Raw genomic sequence first — 16,104 nt, forward strand, 5'->3', positions numbered from 1 at the left:
TGAAGTAGTCTAACGTCTTTAGATTGGGAAATTCCCTTTACCTTGCTGTTACCTAGGTTTTGTACAGACCTCCGGTGCAAATCATCTGTGGTTTGAGACTAGGTCTTGGATTAAAGACTCTTTTTCGCCTGTTGGGGAAAAGGGGGAGTCTAGAAAATAGCCTTGATCTTAATACCCAAGAGAAGCACCTTCTAGTACCAACCTCACTGCTACACAGCAGGTACAGTAGCATAGCCTGTGTCTTCTACGCAGACGTGTATCGAAGGCCGTGTGGGCTGTTAAAAAGAAAACCTCCAAAAAAAAACCACAAACACCTTCCTTCCTTTCCCCGGGGTGGGATTAACTCAGTCAGGGCCCAGAACCCGCTGGGGAAAGGCTGATACCTGCGCGCCGTGGAGCCCTCCGCTGTGGGTGTGGGATGTGGTGTCCCTGAGGCTACAGATGAGGGATTTTGGCCTTGTGGGAAGTGAACTGCGGAATTCCTCCCCTTGGTTACTGAGGCGGGGCTCCGAAGCAGGCAGATTAGGATGCAGAGTGCGGCCCTGGTGATTGAGAGCGAGGGGGCGAGCCAAGGACACCAACCAGAGCGCGCTTCGGGAGCCCTGTGCGGACCAAGTTCCCAGGTTCCCTGGCCTCGCCTTCCCAGCCATGCACCCCGGCCTGAGGCCGACCCTGAAGGGCAGGCAGTTCCCTTGGGGCAGCGAGTGCAGGGAGCCCACCTTGAGGCTCCCACGCTTCTGGATTCTAGTTCTTTGGGCGGCTGGGGAGCTAGAGCCGCACTAGCGGAGGAGCCGGCCGGAGCTCGCCCGCCGTCAGCCCGCCGGCCACAGCGCACACTGTGCAGGCACCGCGCACGGCAGCCTCGATCCGGGTTCCGGGGGGCGGTGCGCGGGAGGGGCGGGGCCTGCGTGGCAGCGTGGGCGCGAGCCGCGCCGGAGGGAGGGAGCCGGGGAGGGGGCGGGTCTGCGCCGCCCGCGCCGCGCTGGGCCCTCTCGGCCAATGAGCGGCGTCCACATGCCGCGGCGGCGGCGAGAGGGGAGGCAGCGACGGATAAATGCTATTAGAGCAGTCGCCGCGGAGCCGTCCCCGACGCCACCTCCTTCTCCTTCGCCGCAGTTTCCTCCGCCGCTGTCGGGGGAGCAGAGCTGAGGGAACTGGGCGAGCGCGCTGTGCACCCCCCCACCGCCTTGCAGCCCTTCGTTCCGCCCTCAGGGGTCGGCCGGGCGCCCCCTCCTCTGGTCCGGGCGGGGCCGCGAATCACCTCAGGAGAGCGGGGAGGGGGCTAGGGGGCCGCGGCCTGCGCTCTGGGCGGGCGGTTGAGGGCGAAGGAGACCCTCCCTTCTGACGAGAAGAGTCGTGAGCTCCCACCGCCCAGCTGAGCCCGGGGTGGGCGCCGGCGAGGGCCGGGCAGCGAGAGGAGCGGTTGTCCGCGGGAGGGGGCGCGGGTGATTCAGCGCCCCGCGAGGCGGAAGCAGCCGGAGGAGGAGGGGGAGAAGCCAGTCCGCGCCTGGGCGCCGGAGGTGGCACGAGCCCGCTGTCCGAGTGCGAGGCGGAGGCTAGGAGGCCGCGGGGACGGGAGGCGAGGCCCCCGCAGCCATGGAGAACGCGCACACAAAGACGGTAGAGGAGGTGCTGGGCCACTTCGGTGTCAACGAGAGCACGGGGCTGAGCCTGGATCAGGTCAAGAAGCTCAAGGAGAGATGGGGCTCCAACGGTAGGTGCCCGGCGCCGGGGCTGCAGGGGCCCCGCGCGGCCCGGCGCGGGCCCGACAGCCAGGGAAGATGGCTGACCGGGCCCCACCTCGTGGGTCTCGGCTCCGAGCCCGCCGAGGGCTGCAGGCGGCGGGTCGAGCCCGCGCGTCGGCCAGGCGGGAAAGGGGCTGCATGCGGGGGCCCCGGGTCGGGTCTGCGCCCGCTCTCGATGTCCTCGCGGCTCAAGCCCTTGACCTTCCCCGCACGCGGCCAGCTCCGCGACTGTCACCAGCAGCAGCCGGCCCTGGTGGAGGGAGGAACTAGTCTCCTGAAGCTGGGTTGAGTCCTGCGAGACATTTTCTCGTCCCCAGCCTGTTTATGAGGCGTCGTTGTAGTTGAGAATGCCTCTGACCGTTCTTGCACTACCCAAAGTTACACATCTGGCAGAAGTGATGACATAGCTGAAATGCCTCCTTGTTTCGGGATCCCTGCTTAGATGGCAATGAGAGTTTACGCTTCGGGGTAGACCTAAGGCCATTGGTTACAAGTATTGCATATTTTGGGGGATACCATTTTAGTGTGGTTTCCATTAAAAATGGTTGAATGTATATGTATGTCTAGGTACGTCTTTCAAAGACTGATAATTTTTAGCAGTTCTCTTTTAGAAATACAGAATGCTAAAATGTTTTTTTTCCCCCCTCTTGACACGGTTGCTTGGCGAATTTCTACATTCTACAGAGTTACCGGCTGAAGAAGGTAAGTAATCTTAAAATGTCCCGTTCTCCACCCCCACCCCTCCCTTTGTGTGCTGAAGTTAATATGACATTTACAACAAATATATTTGTTTCTAATAGGAAAAACCTTGCTGGAACTTGTGATTGAGCAGTTTGAAGACTTACTAGTTAGAATTTTATTGCTGGCAGCATGTATATCTTTTGTAAGTATGAAGCAATTTATTTTCTCTCCAAATAAATGATGTCTGTCGGGTGAGAACATCATATTTGGAGGTTTAAGCTGTGTCTCCATTTTTTTTTCCAAACCTAGATATTTTAAAATTACAAACAAAACCCTTGAAGCCATTCGTGAACAGAAAATAAATGGCTGCCTGATGTTTACAATGCAGTTAGAAATTATTCCCGAATGTGGCAGGCTCTTACAAATTCTTGTGGTTTATCAGCTTTTAATATCAAAAAGTTCTGTATTGGAAGGCCTTTTCTGTTTTGGGTTCTTCCATTGTGTAAGATCATACTAAGATGATGCTGGGCTCTTTATAGTCTGTAAATAGAACTTACAAAAGGAATATTCCAGTTGCTCTCCTGTCCTAGTAATGGCAAGGTGACAGTTTCTGACAGTGACAAGAATGATGACGGCAGTGATGGCACCACTGTTGACCAAATTTGGTCACTGACCTTTAGGGTGGTATATTTATCTAAATTGGACCCCTGTCTTGAGTGACTTCTAGGTTAAGAGAACAAGGTTCAGTACAGTTGGTTCTAGATCTTAAAAGAGGGGAAAAAAAAACTGTGTTTTTTCTTGTTCTGTATATACTTATCCCTTGAGTCCTGTATGGTTGCTAAGAAACTGGTGAAATGCAAAGAACTACTGGAGAAGAAAGGTGATGGGGGTTGGTGAGGATATTTCTAGGTTATTAACATTTTTTTTCTGTTCAATATTTTTTATTGCCTTCTTTTCTTGGGCAATGGACTTCTTGGTAGTTTTCCTAAAAATGGTCATGAATAGGACACAGATGTTCCTAATCCTAACAGCATGAGATGCCTTTTGTTCTTAAATTACAGTATTTTATTCTTATAAAAACATGATTGGAAGCAAAATTCACCCAGTGCAATACGTTTTTCAGGCTTCACAAAACCTACACAGCTTCAAGGTCTCGTTTTTATGTTTGTATGTATGCAACCAGGGATCTACCTCAGTCTTTGACAACCATACCATAGAGCGCTATTTTGAGAACTAAATAAAGGAAGCAGTGGACGTTTTTTTAGGTGAGAAAAAAATTGGGAAGAAGTGAACTTTTTCTGGAGTAATTATATACACAGATTCTGCCATGAGAATCTGCCATTTTAGCCAAGGGATGTGTAGCCATTAATCAATCCTTATGAATCTTTTCAGTGATATTCATTGAATAGAATTTAGAGTGACGTATCAAAGATTCAACATCCTGAATTAATCACTCCATACCTCTTACATGTCTGTTCTGAATTAATTTAACCCCACAACCTCCTCCCCAGTAATTGACTGCTACTTTAACCAATTAAGATAAAGGAGTAGATCTGTTTGATTAATGAGTTTCAACATATTGTCATGGGGCAAAACAAACTACATATTTGGGCTAGTATAATATTTATATTTAAGCTGGCTACGTAATTCTGAAACTGTCAGCTCTGGTAGTTAAAATACTGGGGTTCAATACGGTCATTGGGGACCTCTTAGAAGTTAATCAGCTGATGTATACAAGCCAAAGAGGTATTCTGGCTTGTATGTATTCCGTGTATGTAACTTAAGGCAGTGTTGCAACATCAGTGGCATTATTTCCAGTAAACTGGCTATCGACTATTTGGGTTGTATAGGATCTCTTGAGTGCCCAGGTTGAGTGAGTGTATTAACATTTTGCATCAATGATGTGTGTGATTTTTAGTTTGAAGTAAGTTTATAGTTTCTAGGCATTTTCAGATGGGCTTTAAATTTGTTGTAAGGTAGGATGTTGGGTTTTGGTAACTTTATAGAGCTGTGTTTTGGAGTTGAAATTTGAGTTACCTTTTGATAACTACTTGGAGTTATTGTTCAGGAAATGAAGTATGTTACATTTTTTAAATGGCTATACAGAAAAACAATACGTGTTTAGGAAGTACTGTTCTTAATTTGCTTTGATTAAGAAATTACAGATCTAAAACACGTTTTGTTGATTTTCTTCATGTGGAGTTGGCAGTACTGCCACATTGCACTTGACCTTTTCATTCCTCGTTTCTTTGTCTTTCAAAAGCGCACTGAGCCTTTTGTGGTAGTTTAGTCCTGTTAGTTTTATAGGAAAAACTTGGTAGAATATTCATGTTCTTTTGGAGAAGTGAATAGGTAGTTCTATAATAATCATCAGATTCTGCTCAAGTTAAAAAGAAATATTAGGCTTTAGTGGTTTATTTCAAATATTAAACTAAGTAGTAAACTGTTAACCATAGTTAATGTTTTGCTGTGGCAGAAAGTAGGAAACTGCATTAATGTTTTACACTTGTGACCTGTAGGGATAAAGTGTAGTAAATTTCTAATATTCATCAAAATAGTTTATTTTAAAGGTTACTTGGATTGGAAGAAATGAGCTAGTATATATCTCCCATTGCATATGAAGTAACATTAGAAATTCCTTAATTTTAACATTCAGGACCTTCTGTCCTTGCAGTTTGTCTTTCCATCCTTCTTGGTCACCAACTTTGCCATTCATATATCACATCATATGGTTGCTGACCTTGAATGCTCTTTTTCTTTCACTGTTTAGTTAGGTATTAATTCAATACTTGGCACATGGCACGGACACTGGGGATACAGCATCGAACAAAATAGACAAAGCCTCTTACCTGGAGCTGACATTCTAGTGGAGACAGATAATAAACAAGTAAAATACGTAATAATCTGTTGGACAGTGATAGTGCTATGAAGAAAAATAAAGTGGGGAAGGGAGGTGGTAGAATAAGGAAGTATGGGAAGCAGAGGGAGTACAATTTTTAAATAGGGTGGTCAGGAAAGACATCTAAGAAGGTGACATTTGAGAAAAGCCCTGAAGGAGGTGAGCATGAGGGCCATATTTGTGTCATTTATCTGAATCATAAAGTCCTCTTTGGTAACACAATTTACATAAGTTTCTTTCCCCTCCATTTCCCTACCTCAGCTCCTTAGATCAACCCTGAAATGCTAAAACTTTCTTAGACCAAAGCACTTCTCAACTTTTCATTTATATTTGGTAATTGTCTTTTCTTCCTACTAGACCCTTTAAAGGGATTCTTAATTCTTTTTAGAACCTAGGTTATTGCTTTTGATGTAACAAATATTTAGGTGAGTTTGTGTTGGTAGCATTTTCTAACCGTGAGATCTGTCGGTATACTTTGGTTTTCTTTGCTACTGTATTATGTAGTGATTTGGAAATTTTTCCTGTGTTTTCTTTTAATTTCTTATTTTAAAGTAGATAAAAATAAATAGCTTACTGATTGGTTTAATTTATTTAGAGCCTTTCTTTAAAAATATGGTTTGAAAAGTGAATATGTGTGTACTGTTTCCCTGAAAATAAGACCTAGCCAGACAGTCAGCTCTAATGTGTCTTTTGGAGCAAAAATTAATATAAGACCCGGTCTTATTTTACTATACTATAAGATCGGGTCTTATATAATATAAGACCGAATATAATATAATACCTGGTCTTAGTTTTCTATGATATAAGACCAGGTCTTATATTAATTTTTGCTCAAAAAAACGCATTAGAGTTGATTGTCCAGCTAGGTCTTATTTTCTGGGAAACGGTAGTTTTTTTTTGTTGTTGTTGTCTTTGAAGAAGACTGTACTCTCAAATCTGAAAACATTGAGGAGTATTTTCACATAATCTTTGTGTCGACATTGGAAGAGAATGTAGTCTAATTCATACATTTGTTTTTAATGGCTGAAAGAATTTTGTTTCCCACCCTAGAAAATTGCCATAACATTTATTATTAATAACTTTTTTCATTCTTGTAAAGTGTTTAATTTCCACTTCCTCTTTTTAAAGATTTTTTTGATGTAATTTTCTTCCTTTATTGAACAAGTATTAAAAGTGTCCAAAGGCCTTGTAAGTTTCTAAGGATACAAGAGGAATGCAGACTGGTGCCCTCCCTCTGAAAAATGTGCTCGTGATCACTATCGTTTTCTTTTTTGGTCTCATTAAGAGCTCAGCACATTATCCAATATGCAAGTAAGATAACTGAGTCACAGTACCCTGACTGTCTCCCAGGTTACACTGGAACATGCCTCTTTACTTTGGATTAAAATTTGCTTTATTCGTTAAACTCTGCTCTCCTGTCAGAAGTTATTGTGCTACACAGAGATTAATCTTACAGATAACAATTAGAAGATAGCCTATCCTACTCTATTTAAGCAGTTTAAATTGTAGTTGAGCATTCATTAGCAAGTGGTTACTTTGAATAGGATTGGCAAGATTGAAACTTTGAACTTGATAGATAATGTAAGCCCCAGAAGACATGTAGTGTTACTGTATTTAAACAGTGAAAGTAAAGAGAAAAAGAAACTGTGCCTAAAATTATACTGCAGTAGCCTTTCCTTCCACTTTTCTTTGATGTTGTTGAAGGAAGTTGTTGATGAAATTGATTCTCTTTTTTGCTGTCTTAATGTTTAAGTTCATATGTATGAGGTTTTGTTTCACTCATTTATGCATGTATTTAATATATAGTGAATATCAACTGTGTATGAGAGACTCTCTGGGCTCCTGGGGGATAGAACAGTGAGCAAAAGGCAATAAAACATAATCTTTTATGTTCAGCCTATTATTCAAAAAGATTTTTTGAAACATCCCCCCCATCCCCCCCAACCCCCCCCCCCTGTATAAATACATTTTGTATAACTTCTAGTAAACCATAATTAGGAGCTGCCTGTACTGTTGTGCTAATAAGGCATCTTGCATTTCAGTAACAATGTGTCACTCATCCAGTTCCCCTTCTCTCTCCCCTCTTTCCCATCTCATGGAGTTTCTCTCATTTGTTAGCACCATCTTCCTCTTGCACAAGAGGTTGTCTTTTCAATAGAACAAAACCGTGAAGGATTGCATAATGTGATTTGAACATGGTTAACTGGATTGGTTCTTACCAGTTAATGAAATATTGCCAGTCTTCATTTTGGCCTGTAGTATTTAATTCTTTGGTTATTTGTGGTTTCAAAATAGACATTTTAAGAAGTATTCTGAGATTGGTTGTCGATTGTACACAGGTCCAGCACCGTCCTTCTACCCTAAGATTTGCCCATTTGTTTCTCATCAAGCACTAGTTAGTGTATCTGTAGAACTTGCAAATAACTATTAATGCCTGTGTTTCTTACACATAAACATTTAAAGTCATATTGGAAGGAAAGACTACTGCTTGTACAGATTAGGATTATTACATTATTGATGGATACCACTTGTGCAAAGGAACTACACGATTCTTGAAAAGTAGAAGTTTGCTCTGATAGTCCTGTCATTGCTCGCCTTAGTCTTCTTTTGCTCCAGCCGAATGGGGTATTGCTTTAAGTTTGTTCCTCAGGCTTAGCTGCCAAGAGGGAAATTCATATCCTCTTTAACAAGGTGTGAAGCTTATCTTACAGTTGCTAATGCCTCACTGACCTTTTGGAAAGGTCCTAGTTACTCTTCAAGTTGAGCAATTTTTCTCCAAGAGCTAATTAAGTTTCTTATTTCTGATATGCTCTCCTTGGCAAATGTTTGGAAGGCTAGTATCAAAGCAGCTGCGATCTTGCATCTATCAAAATTTATAACTTCCTAGAGAAGTTTTCATTTTGGCATTAGGCCTGCCTTTAACGCCAGGAATGCCCTGTTGATAGAAAGTTTGCAGCAACATTTATGTTCATTGTGGTTCTCTGCCTGCCCTGGTTCACTAGCTGTCAGTGGTGATTGTCGTGATTCAGTACACGGTCTAGGTGTCTCCTTATTTTTTTCCTGCTTAGATTGATATTTCTTAATTCATCATTGTCCTCTTTTATGTGGCAAAATTCATGTTGGGCTTTGCCTTAGTCATCTTTCTGGTTGTTTGCTATTTGTGTAAAACTCAGTTTATAGTATTCCACTAAGTACTGTCATAGTCAAATGGCTTCATTATTACCATAAAAAATATCTGACAATATTAAAAAGTATCAAAAACAGTGCTTTTATTGTTTACTAAGTATATATTTTAAAGAAAAGGTTTTATTGTGAAATATTCAAACATTTTAAGCCATGTTATAAAACATTGCAAATCTTACCTGCCAGGTTGAATCATTAAGATATGTTTCATATTCTTTTTGGATTGGCAGTTTTTCACAAAAATTGGTTACATTTTTAATCATATTATTTTAAGAGTCATTGTATTGGATTCTCTCTTAACACCGTAGGGTTGCTAAATTATGGAGAACACTGTGGCTCTGATAGCTTTTAAATCTTAACAAAGTTAGGGTTGCGTGAGCTAGAAGTTAATTCTCTGCTCATTTTTCTTGGGGCAGTGTTCTGTGTCCAGTTGTAACATTTTTGGACTTATGTCATTTCTGAAATGCTGTGCTGCTATACTAGATGTCATATGGAGGGTAACCTTCAAAATACTTCCTGATTATGGAACAACCTTGAAGTAATTCTGAGACAACCGTCAGTAATACCACTAAAAATAAGTGGGACATTAGCAGTTTAAAATTTTGAGTCAGTGATCATTATTTTTAGTATGAATTTATGCCAAATAGGATATTATTTGATGTAAATATTACCCAAGTCAACAAAGTGTTGATTGCCTTTTAATTTAATAAAATCAAGAATTTAACTTTTATTTCTTTTACATATGTACATATAAAGTGAATGGGGTTTATTTCCCAAAAAGTATTTTATTTGGATTTTAAAACAGAATTATTAAATGAAAATATAAATAAGCTCTTAAGGATATTATTAAAAAGTTGTGTAGTTTTGATTCTCAAGAATTACTTTGAACAACATATAAACTGGTTGTTTTTGTCGTTACATTTTGCCACCATTTACTTCTAGGGATAGTAAGGAAAGAGATTTTATATATTGTAATTCCTTTTGTGTCAGCCACTTTTGTTGTAAAGTGGCACTAAGCCTAAAAACACATTACAGTTCTAACACATGCCATTTCTCTTTCAGGTTTTGGCTTGGTTTGAAGAAGGTGAAGAAACAATTACAGCCTTTGTAGAACCCTTTGTAATTTTACTTATATTAGTAGCCAATGCAATTGTGGGTGTATGGCAGGTAAGCAAAAATTCCTGCGCTGCTACATTTTAGTAATTTATGTAACTTAAACTGTATTAATCTTTTGTTACCTGTTTTTCCTGATGTGTTAACTAAAGATAGCACTGTGGAATGTCTATATGTTTTTTCTTTTATCCATTAGTTTATTTAATGGCAAAATTTTAGACCTTTCATGCATATATATTTTGCTTATGTCTGTATGAATTGTCATCCTTCATGGTAGTATGGGGTTAAGAAAAATGGATGAGAAAAGCTACTTAAGGAAAACCAGAAAATTTGAGAACCAATATCTGTCTTTATATTTCCTAGCTGCTTCCTATGAAAAACTTAATAAGCTCAATGTCATTTTTATTTTTCTTGGATTTTGTGTGTCTGTGTGTGTGTTTAGTTGTAAAAATTATTTAAATCCTAGATTGTTTTCCTTTTAGAGCACACTTTTGGCTTTTTTCCTTCAGTTGCCCAGGTCTTGCTTACTCACAGAATGGAAGCTAGTTTTACTTCAGAAACAAAATGGGATTTCTTCCCCCCACTCCCCAATCACATAATTGTTTTTCTGCATATATCTAGTTTGAGGACTTAACTTTTCTAGGACTGTTGATCTGCTTGATTTTTTTTTTTTTTATATATGTCTTTTAACAGACTGAGACTAATATTTCAAACTCATTTTAAGTATTGATCTTTTAGGTTTGGGTTTTTTTAATAAAGTTTATTGGGAAATGTTGGGGAACAGTGTGCCTCTCCAGGGCCCATCAGCTCCAAGTAGTTGTCCTTCAATCTAGTTGTGGAGGGCGCAGCCCCCCAGCCCATGCGGGAATCAAATGGGCAACCCTGCCCTCCAGAGCCCATGCTCCAATCAACTGAGCCACTAGGCCGGCCCGATCTTTTAGGGTTTTGATGGATATAGTTATCCCTTTGAGGATAAAAATAGAATGAATGCTTCTATCATTCTTAAACTATAAACTTCTCATCTTATTAATAAACAAGATCTTTATGTGATGGGCTCATAGAAAGATGGCCTACTTAGAAATTTTTAATTATGCTATATTCCTCTTTGATTTTTTTCCTAATTAAAAAAAAAGTTTATATTTAGGTAGAAATGATCCTCTGCAAATAATTTAGGCAAAAGAAAGAATAACACAGTATTAGATTGTTCTTTTCAAGCTAGTAATAAGTATTTTTATTAAATAATGTATGCCAGTTATGTGGTAGATACTTCATGTACAGTCCCATTTCATCCTTACAGTGTGATCTTATAATGTAGATCACATTCCCATTTGAAGATGTGATGTTGAAGTTCAGAGTGGTTAAGTGACTTATCAAAGGCCATATAAATAGTACATAGAGTATCTGGGATTTGAATCCAGGCCCAGGCTTATATGAATTCCAAAGTAAAATTTTACAGCAGTTTTCATAGGACTTTTATATTTGTCTTAGTTTAAAAAAAGAATAACATTCTTAGGTATCAGTCCCTTTTACACAGTTTACAGAATGGTATGTGCAATACTGGAGGGTACTTGCCTTCTGGAAGTAAGGAAAATTATTATAATGTAGGGTAGTATTGGAAGATGAGGGTGGACACACGTTTCTGACCAGTGACATCAAAGAAGGCTTCTTAAAGGGGGTGACAATCTGGGAACTTTTGAGAAACTTGAGTTTTGTGGGTGGAGTCTGGGGAGACTATTCCAGAGAGGAAGTGGCATGAGCAGAAAGGTACAAGTATGTTTGAAGAATGACACTTAGACCAATTTGGGTTTGAGTGGAGGAGGTAGGAGTTGTAAAATTTTAGATCAAAGAAGGTCCTCTAAATTATCCTCTTATTTGTAGTAAGTTAGGTATACCGGGGGTGCCAAAAAAATGCATACAGGTGGACACTGGGCCAGCGTTGCTTAAGCAGTAGTTCGCCATAATCAGAAGTGTCTGGACAGTGATGGGAACCACTGTGAGCACCTCTTGTCAAACGTGACTTGAGTTCATCTTTTGTTATCAGTATATATTGAGTATTACAATTTCAGTACAGTTTTTTAAAAACGTGTGTACATTTTTGGGCACCCTCTGTATTTGTATTTCCCCAAATTGACCTATTTTGATGTAACCTATTTAAGTATGTGATCATGAACTTCCCTTTCCCACTTCCTGTACTCTAAATATTTATCTTGATAGTTTGAGTTGGGGGCTTTTTAAGTGATTTTAATTGGTGTCTTTGTCCTTGGCATCTGAGTAATTTATCTTTAAGTTTATGCTTCTAATTGAAATGTACCGTTGCTAGTTTTTAATAGGAGCAAAATATAGTGCTCCTGGGATGTGTTCCTAACCTTGAGCAATCCAGTTAAACTCTACTTGACATGATCTTGATGAAGGAGTAAAAGAAATAAAACTGCCACAATTCATAAATTAAGGGGATGAGAGGGGGTTTGTGGAAAAAATAGTTTCAAATTTGATTGCAGTAGAATTCTGAGCATTGTTGTATTCATTCTACAGTATCAGTAACATTTGAACTTAACCTGAAGGATCTATAGCAGTGACATTAATTAGGGTTAAATATTCTAATATTTCGGTTAATTATAAGGTGATGCAGATGTACTCATTCTTTAAGCAGATCTGATATAGGATTGAAACTATTTTTGTTATGAATTTCCAAAATTTAAGGTTTCCTATGCATTTTCAGGATGCATACATAAAAAGTGAGACACACATATCATTAGCTTTTAGTTTTGTGTCATCTAAATTCTTAGGTTTAAGGATTTTTCACAACAGACTATAATTCTTACAGCAAGGTAAAAAATCATATAGTAAGGTAATGAGTATAAATTCTATCCAAGTAAAGGTTAAACTGAAGAGCTTGAGACCGGAGGGCCAAAATGTGAGAGAAATGAAAGAATCCTTTCCTTTGTCCATTGAGTAACCACACCTGTGCATGCGCTCTGTAGACTCGCTTCTTCTAATTACTTTCTAAAAGGAGAAAAGATAAATTCAGCACGCAAGCTTTTCTTTCTTTTTTTAACCCCCTAAAGGAACTATCCTGTACTTCCCCCTCTCCCCCTTCAACATGACTCATTTTGATTCTACATCTTTCATCTCGAAATTAGGAAAACTGGGTGACTAAGTCTTGCTATGTTCATATATAACATTATGGTAAATACGATATGTGACTAGCAGTGATACTATGATGAGATTTCAGCCATTTATTGGCCTTTACCACTGGAAAAAGATTTCTTAGAATTGGTGAGACATAACTTAATTTTCTTAATTCATCACTCATGGCGTTTACTGTGTGCCAAAATACAGTCTAAGCATTTTACATAAAACGTGTAAATCCTCACAGCCCTTGAGGTACGTACTGTAAGGTCCTGGTTTTGTAGGCAGTAAACCTGTATGTTGCATAACTCATCTACAGTCACATAGCTATTAAGTGGAAACGTCTGATTGAACCCAGGCAGTCAAGCCCCAGACCATCACTTTTCTTGTGAAAGAGGATCCATTTAAATAGCGTAGGTATATGTGCTGAATGCGAGGGCCGCGTTTCAGTGTGCTTAGGGACAGCTGACTTAATAACTGCTTTTCCCCATTATAATTTTATCCTTTTACGCTTCTTAGGGGGCTTTTTTTTTTCATTTTTACACAAAATCATAAGGGCCTAGCATTTGTCACCTTAAAATGTGAATTGTTTACTACACATGTCATTAATGTGTCTTTTTTTCTGAGTTTAGATTAGAACTCTAAAATTCGATTGCTTGGACTTGTAGAAGTATTGGAGTGGCAGGCATGTGTCTACTACTACTTTTATCTTCTGTTCTCTTTCTTTTTTTACAGGAAAGAAATGCTGAAAATGCAATTGAAGCCCTTAAGGAGTATGAGCCTGAAATGGGCAAAGTGTATCGACAGGACAGAAAGAGTGTACAACGGATTAAAGCTAAAGACATTGTTCCTGGTGATATTGTAGAAATTGCTGGTAAGTTGAGTCTGTCATTTTTGTTTTTTTCTAGATTGTATATCTGAATGCAGTCTTTCTCAAAGCTCACAAGTGTTTTAAAAATTATACTTGTATCAATTTTAGTTTTCTCCAAACAAATCAGGTGTTCTATAAAATTATTTCAAAGTGTTTTGGCACCTCCCTTCACGTTGTTAAGGTTTTGTTTTCTTTTAAACAAGGTGTTTTGAATTATTATGCTTATTTTGTTACATTGTAGAACACTAGCACTAATGATATAATGAACTTAACCTTGATTTGACAATTAGTTGTAGTGCAGTTAGAATACTTGTCAATGACTAAGTAAGTTTTTTCTGTTTTTGTTCTTGGCACAAATGTTAAGACATACTTGCAACTATCAAACTAAGTTGACAGGTAAGGGTAATTTCATGACTTTGAAAGCTGTGCTTAAAAATACTTTACATTCCACTGAGCCAGGGGTCTTAGCCTGGGCTCTGCAGGTGGCCTTCAAAGAGTTTGTGAATCCACTTCGAGGCCAGAGCTCTCCAAAAAGCTCAAAAGGGTCCATGTCCTCATTGCTCTAAATCAGTGACATATTTTCAAATAGCCTAGAATGCCTCTGTAACCAGTCAGAACAGCCTGGTCTTTTTGCTGGAGAGTCATTACATTGGATTATTCAGATCATCGTGGTTTTCCGCACCCTTCGGAGCTCAGAATACTTGTTACAGGTTTTTGTTTTGTTTTGCTTTTTAAAATTGACTCACAGTAACTCTTTTATATTGACTTGTGGGAAAGGTGTGCTTTGTCTTTATTGTCTTCCTCCTTTTAATAAACAATTCAAAGAACTGCATCTCTTGACCTGTGGTATACATACAGTTTGGGCCTCTGAAAGGAAATTGCCTTGTCATAGGTATTCTTTGATCCATAATTTGTCATTCTTAATCCAGAAAAAGAAGAGTGTTGCCTATGTACCAGTATGTTGATTACTTAGGACTGCAAAGTGTGTGTGTAAATGACATAACAGCTTACTTAATAGTGTAATAAAAGAACCCAGAAAGAAGTGTTTTGGCCATTGGCTTTTTAAAATTTATTTTGACATAATTGCAGACTTAAAAGTTGCAAGAATAGTAAGAGAGTTCCCATATAGACTTTACCCAGATTCTCCAAATGTTAACATTACGTGCATTATCCTCTTTCAGTCTCAGATATTTTTGTCTGAACTATTTGAGAGTAAGTTGCAGGCACACTGCCACTTTACTCTTAAATACCTGAGTGTTTATTTTATAAAATTGAGGGCATTCTCTTTATATGACTTCAGTACAATTATCAAAATCAGGAAATTGATACAGTACTATTAGCTAATCTACAGATTTTATTCAGATTTTACCATTCATCACAATAGATAGCAAAAATGTGAGGTAGGGAATTCTGGCAGTGATGTAGAAAATAGGTCTGAATGGGTGGGGTAGGCTGGAGATATGCTATTTTGATAGTCTAGACAAGAGGTAATGAGGGCAAGAGATAAGGAGGGCAGAAGCATTAAATATAACAAGGGGAAGATTCTGAGTTTATGAATAGTGGATCTTATGCAGGGGTGCATGTAAAAATCATCTGGGAGCACTCTTTCAAAGTTTTTACCAGTCTCAACCCAAAATATTAACTCTCAATCTCCTTTGGCATAAAATTATGGTCAAGTATAGTTTGAAAAGTGAGCCTCAGATTTAGATGCAAAGCAACGGGTTTTGGTAACTGAGTGGATACGGGGGTAGAATGTAGAATGAAGGATACTGGCAGGATTTCTAGTTTAGGTGACGGGGTGGTGGTGATGCTAATATAGTAACTGAGGAAGGAAACATTGGAGGAAGATAGTTTGTCGTTTTAAAATATATATGCAGTATGTGCAGTTGCAGATAACATCTGCACATAAATTTGACTATGTGTGTTTTCCATTTCTCCAGCTTAATCTGGTAATGTGCTCTTCAGCCTCTCCAATTAAGAATATTTTAAGAATTTTATGCTAGTTAGACGATTTCAGTGTATTGAGTCTATTTGAAAACAGAAATGAGCCCCAAAGCGTTTATTAGTTTACATCAGTAGATGGCAGTGGTAAACAGCGTCAGATCCTCAAGGCATCTTCCCTTTTGAAGACAAAAACTAAGGCCAACTTCTGTTCAACAGTGGTGGTTTTGAGTTTTCTTTTCCTCTGAATCCTGGTTCCTTCCAGTCTTCTCGTCTCAGTAAGTCACTCTAACCACCTAGTTAACTGAGAGAAACTTGAGAGTCATCTTGATTCTTCCCTCCCTTGTTCTCTGTCTCTAAGACCAGTTGGTTCTGTCTCCAAAACACCCACATTTGTGAACTTCTGTTTCCTCAGTCCCACCATCACCTTACACTGGCGCTGTCATTGTGTCCTAACTTGGATCTGGCTTCCTTTGTTGTCTTCTTTCAGTCAATTCTCCACACAGCCACAGTGGTTTTCTAAAGGTCATGTTGTTTATTCC

The 16,104-nt window shown here is 39.5% G+C and overlaps 1 protein-coding gene across 3 annotated transcripts in view; it reads left to right on the forward strand.

The window, feature by feature from the left end:
* The first annotated feature begins 994 nt into the window (after positions 1 to 994).
* The window catches only part of ATP2A2 (ATPase sarcoplasmic/endoplasmic reticulum Ca2+ transporting 2), a 49,403-nt gene continuing 34,293 nt past the window's right edge, over positions 995 to 16,104 (forward strand). For 2 of the 3 annotated variants that reach the window (XR_013992463.1, XM_081036736.1), the window contains exons 1-5: positions 999 to 1,714; positions 2,430 to 2,447; positions 2,546 to 2,628; positions 9,571 to 9,675; positions 13,486 to 13,624. Coding sequence is in view for 2 of the 3 variants with exons in the window: in XM_081036736.1 (XP_080892862.1) it covers positions 1,597 to 1,714; positions 2,430 to 2,447; positions 2,546 to 2,628; positions 9,571 to 9,675; positions 13,486 to 13,624 (463 nt within the window). In the remaining variant the exon portion in view is untranslated. Of the gene's footprint in view, positions 1,715 to 2,429; positions 2,448 to 2,545; positions 2,629 to 9,570; positions 9,676 to 13,485; positions 13,625 to 16,104 lie in introns of all 3 variants that reach the window. The other variant, XM_081036737.1, reaches the window with a different exon arrangement.

This window comes from Rhinolophus hipposideros (genome assembly GCF_964194185.1).
Source record: "Rhinolophus hipposideros genome assembly, chromosome: 24".
NCBI lineage: Eukaryota > Metazoa > Chordata > Mammalia > Chiroptera > Rhinolophidae > Rhinolophus > Rhinolophus hipposideros.